The sequence below is a fragment of the Aptenodytes forsteri genome, unplaced genomic scaffold (genome assembly GCF_000699145.1).
Source record: "Aptenodytes forsteri isolate BGI_AS27 unplaced genomic scaffold, ASM69914v1 Scaffold137, whole genome shotgun sequence".
Classification (NCBI taxonomy): domain Eukaryota; kingdom Metazoa; phylum Chordata; class Aves; order Sphenisciformes; family Spheniscidae; genus Aptenodytes; species Aptenodytes forsteri.
Window position 1 is genome coordinate 6032361 of NW_008796221.1, and position 3751 is coordinate 6036111.

Consider the following 3751-nt stretch of genomic DNA (forward strand, 5'->3'; position numbering starts at 1 on the left):
CCCCATCCCTGGAAAGATTCAAGGTCAGGTTGGACGGGGCTCTGAGCAACCTGATCTGGTTGAAGATGTCCCTGCTTATTGCAGGGGATTTGGACTAGATGACCTTTAGAGGTCCCTTCCAACCCAAACTATTCTATGATTCTGTGAAAACCAACCAACCTTGGTTGACTGCAATGGTAGCTTCAGTTGTGGTCATCTAAATGTAAGTGGCTTTTATCTGCTAATTGAATCTCACTCCAAAAAAAACTTGATCGTTACAGCCAGTGGTCAGCAAGACAATGAACTCCCTGTGCAATTTGTCTGAAAGGGCTAACACAAGCCATTGATATACAAACAATAAAGTATTTCTGCTGGAGTACTTCTGGAATACTGCATTGGACAGCTAGTTAATGGGGGAGGTTAGTGAAGAACAATAAGAAAGTTTAAAAGATTTAATTTTTTTTCTTCACAGGAAAAGCTTCACTTAGTGCACTGAGGAATAGAATTTGATAATAGACTCTTCACACTAGTGGACAGTGATATGATAACTGTTTTAAGACTAGTAATGGAAATTGAAAACATGTAACTAATTAATCTAAATTTAGGTGAAGGTGGTTATCTGTTGAGGTAACTTAGTTATGGTTTACCTTCCAAAGCTGAAATTACTTACCAAATTCAAATGCAACTATCACATTTGAAGCAGAGATTAACAGAGAATTCCCTTTTGTGTTCTAAGACCAGAGAAGGTCAGTCTCTGTCACCTAGTCTGAACAGGTAGGCTGGCAGATAGTAGACCCTGTTGCATGAAACTGGTATTGTGCTTTGAAATATATTACAAAGATTGGGGATGTTTGTGGTTCTTTTTTAAAATTACTTTTCAGAAGAAAACTCCTGCAAGAAAAGCCTTTAGGTAAAATACATATTAAACTCAAGATAACACTAAGGTCCTCCTTGGTTTTGTTGGATCTTTGGCTGTGGCACGTGTATGGAAAAGGTATATCAGCTTTAGACTCTTGCGTGTTCTGTTTTTATTTTTATACATGTATACGTATTTGTACTGAGTCTGGATGGGTTGGAGTTAATATTCTTCATAGCCACTCTTGGGGTGCTGTGTTCTAGATTTGTGACCAAAACAACGCTGAGACACACTAATGTTCCAGCCATTGCTGAATGATGTTTGCACAGTGTCAATGCCGCCTCTGTTTCTTAGTCTGCCCTCCCAGTGAATAGACTGGGGGGGGGTGCGCAAGAGGTTGGGAGGAGACACAACCAGGCAGATGACCTGAACTAACCAAAGAGATATTCCATAATGCCATATAACATCATGCTCAGCAATAAAGAGGGGAAAAAAGGGGGGTTTAGTGAGGTTAGCCATCTTTTGCTCAGGAGCTGGCTGGGCATAGGTCTACCTGTGGGAGGTGGTGAGTGATTGCTTTTGAATCACTTGTTTTATTTGTTTTCTTTCTCTCTTCTCCCACTTCTCCTTTGCTTACTAAACAATTTTATCTTGACCCACAAGTTTTCTTGCCTTTCCTTTTCCCCCTCCTGGGGTGGGGGAAAGAAGTGAGTGAGTGAGTGGCTTTGTGGTGCTTAGCTGCCTACCGGGGTTAACCCACAACAATATTTTATATGTATATGCGTATAAATGTATATGGATACATATATTTATAAATATATACATATAGCAAATATATATCTTATTTATGGTTCTCCTAAAACGAAATAAAAATCTTCATGCTTTGCTGAGTAAGTTAAACTTCATTGTATGAAAATGGGAGATGACTTGAAAGTGGTTTAGGACAATGCATTAAATCTTATCCACTTGTGAAATTACAGTAGCTGAAACTCTCATTTTCTTACTGCACTCTAGATTAATTTTATCTTCGATGGACTGATTGTACAAGTGAAAATAATTAGACTGACTGGAAAATAAATGCTTTCAATATGAATAGTTTGGAGGGCATAAGGGAGCTTGCTCACTACTAACCTGAAAGATTAGATTTTGAGGATTTTCTCTAGTGGATCATACAATTACATGCAAAACGAAGTGTTTAGTCAGAACAAATTTGAAGTTGGGTACACAAAACATAATATTGTGAATTTAGAGTAGAATTTAATCTGTGTGTAATTCTGAAAGTGATCTCTATATGACAGCCAAAAATATGTAATATCGTCATACATTATTTTCAAGTGTCGTTACGGATCTTTGGACCTTACAGTTTAAGTATTGTGTGTATCAGCTTTATCGCCATGAATGAAAACTTTTTCTTTTAATCAGGATGAAAATAATACAGAGAATGCTGTCAGTTCTTCAGATGCTGAGAAACAGGATTCTCCTCCACCAAAGCCTCCACGGACCCGCAGGTAGTTAACTATGTTAATGATACTATTTTAAGCTGACAGATTGACATGCTTCATAAATAAAAAGCAGAATAAAACTACTGATACTGTAAAGACTTTTAAGATGCAATTTTTTCTATTTATAAATAGAAATATACATAATACAAGTAGAAGTCTTGTAATTGGCTCTGTAAATATAAGCTTTAATTTCTTTGCAAAGTATGTGTTTGAATATACCAATCTTGCAATGACTACATGTGAGTAGACAAGCATACCCTTTTAGTAGTCAGATATGTTAATCTACCTGTGCTTTAATTTTGCTAGGTGATAATAACAAAACATACTTCAAAATAGGCTCAAATAATGACTGAACTCTCATTTTTGGAGGCAAAAACATAATGAAAAATATGCATTTATTCAAGAAAACGTTACCTCACAGACAAGTACTGCTATTGACTAGACTATGCCAACAAAATGCTTTTCTTATTGAGAGGAAAAATTGGTCTCACCAATCCTTTCATTCAACAGAGTGAAAAAAATCCTCTCTAGCTCTTAAAATACATCGACTTGACTTCAAGGAAGCCAAGAGTAAATCTGAACTAACAGATTTGTCTGCCTAAAATGGGTACCCAACCTGAGTGTTAGCTAAAGAAGCAACTCTCCTGAAGTAAGCACTGAAGTTCCCTAGCTGGTTTCTGGAAGACTTATAGGACCTTTGGCAGGTGATCTTGCCTGTGCTACATTGCCTGTAGTTAAATAGACATTTAAGGTAAGCTGAAGTTGTAGAATGACATAAGAAACCACCAGCCAGTTAATATTCTTGCATAACTTTTAGTCACATAAGGAAAGTAGTTTTACTGCTTTAAAATATAATCAAACTGGAGTAGTGCAAGGTCAGGTTGGTAGTGGGAATTCCTATTCATTTGATACTTTAATGGTTAAAGGTAGAAGATGAGAATTAACCCCTTCTTTCCACTACTGCATTTGGCAGGGTTCAAATGATGTGGTAAAGTGAGCCCATTTTTGAGGGGCTAGGAAGATGAGAGCAGTGATTATACAATAAAATGAATTTTAAATCATAAAATATTCTAGGTTTGGTAAAGGAGGAAGTTTAAATATGTGCGTATGTATATAGAAAATGTAATTGGACGTAGAAAGCCATTTGAAAATTGGTGACGTGGAATGGGTAGCAGTGTGCGTATACTCAGTATTGCAACATCATCATAGAATCATTGAGGTTGGAAAAGACCTCTGTGATCATCAAGTCCAACCATCCACCCACCACCACCATGCCCATTAAACCATGTCCCTAAGTGCCTCATCTACTCGTCTTTTAAATACCTCCAGGGATGGGGACTCAACCACTTCCCTGGGCAGCCTGTTCCAATGTTTCACCACTCTTTCAGTAAAGAAATTTTTCCTCATGTCCAAT

The 3751-nt window shown here is 37.2% G+C and overlaps 1 protein-coding gene across 1 annotated transcript in view; it reads left to right on the top strand.

Annotated features, from left to right (window-relative positions):
• Positions 1-3751, top strand: part of PTPN12 (protein tyrosine phosphatase, non-receptor type 12) — a 46665-nt gene that overhangs the window by 24327 nt on the left and 18587 nt on the right. Inside the window, exon 11 of the mRNA XM_009289071.1 lies at positions 2258-2343. Within this exon, the coding sequence (XP_009287346.1) occupies positions 2258-2343 (86 nt within the window). The remainder of the gene's footprint in view (positions 1-2257; positions 2344-3751) is intronic.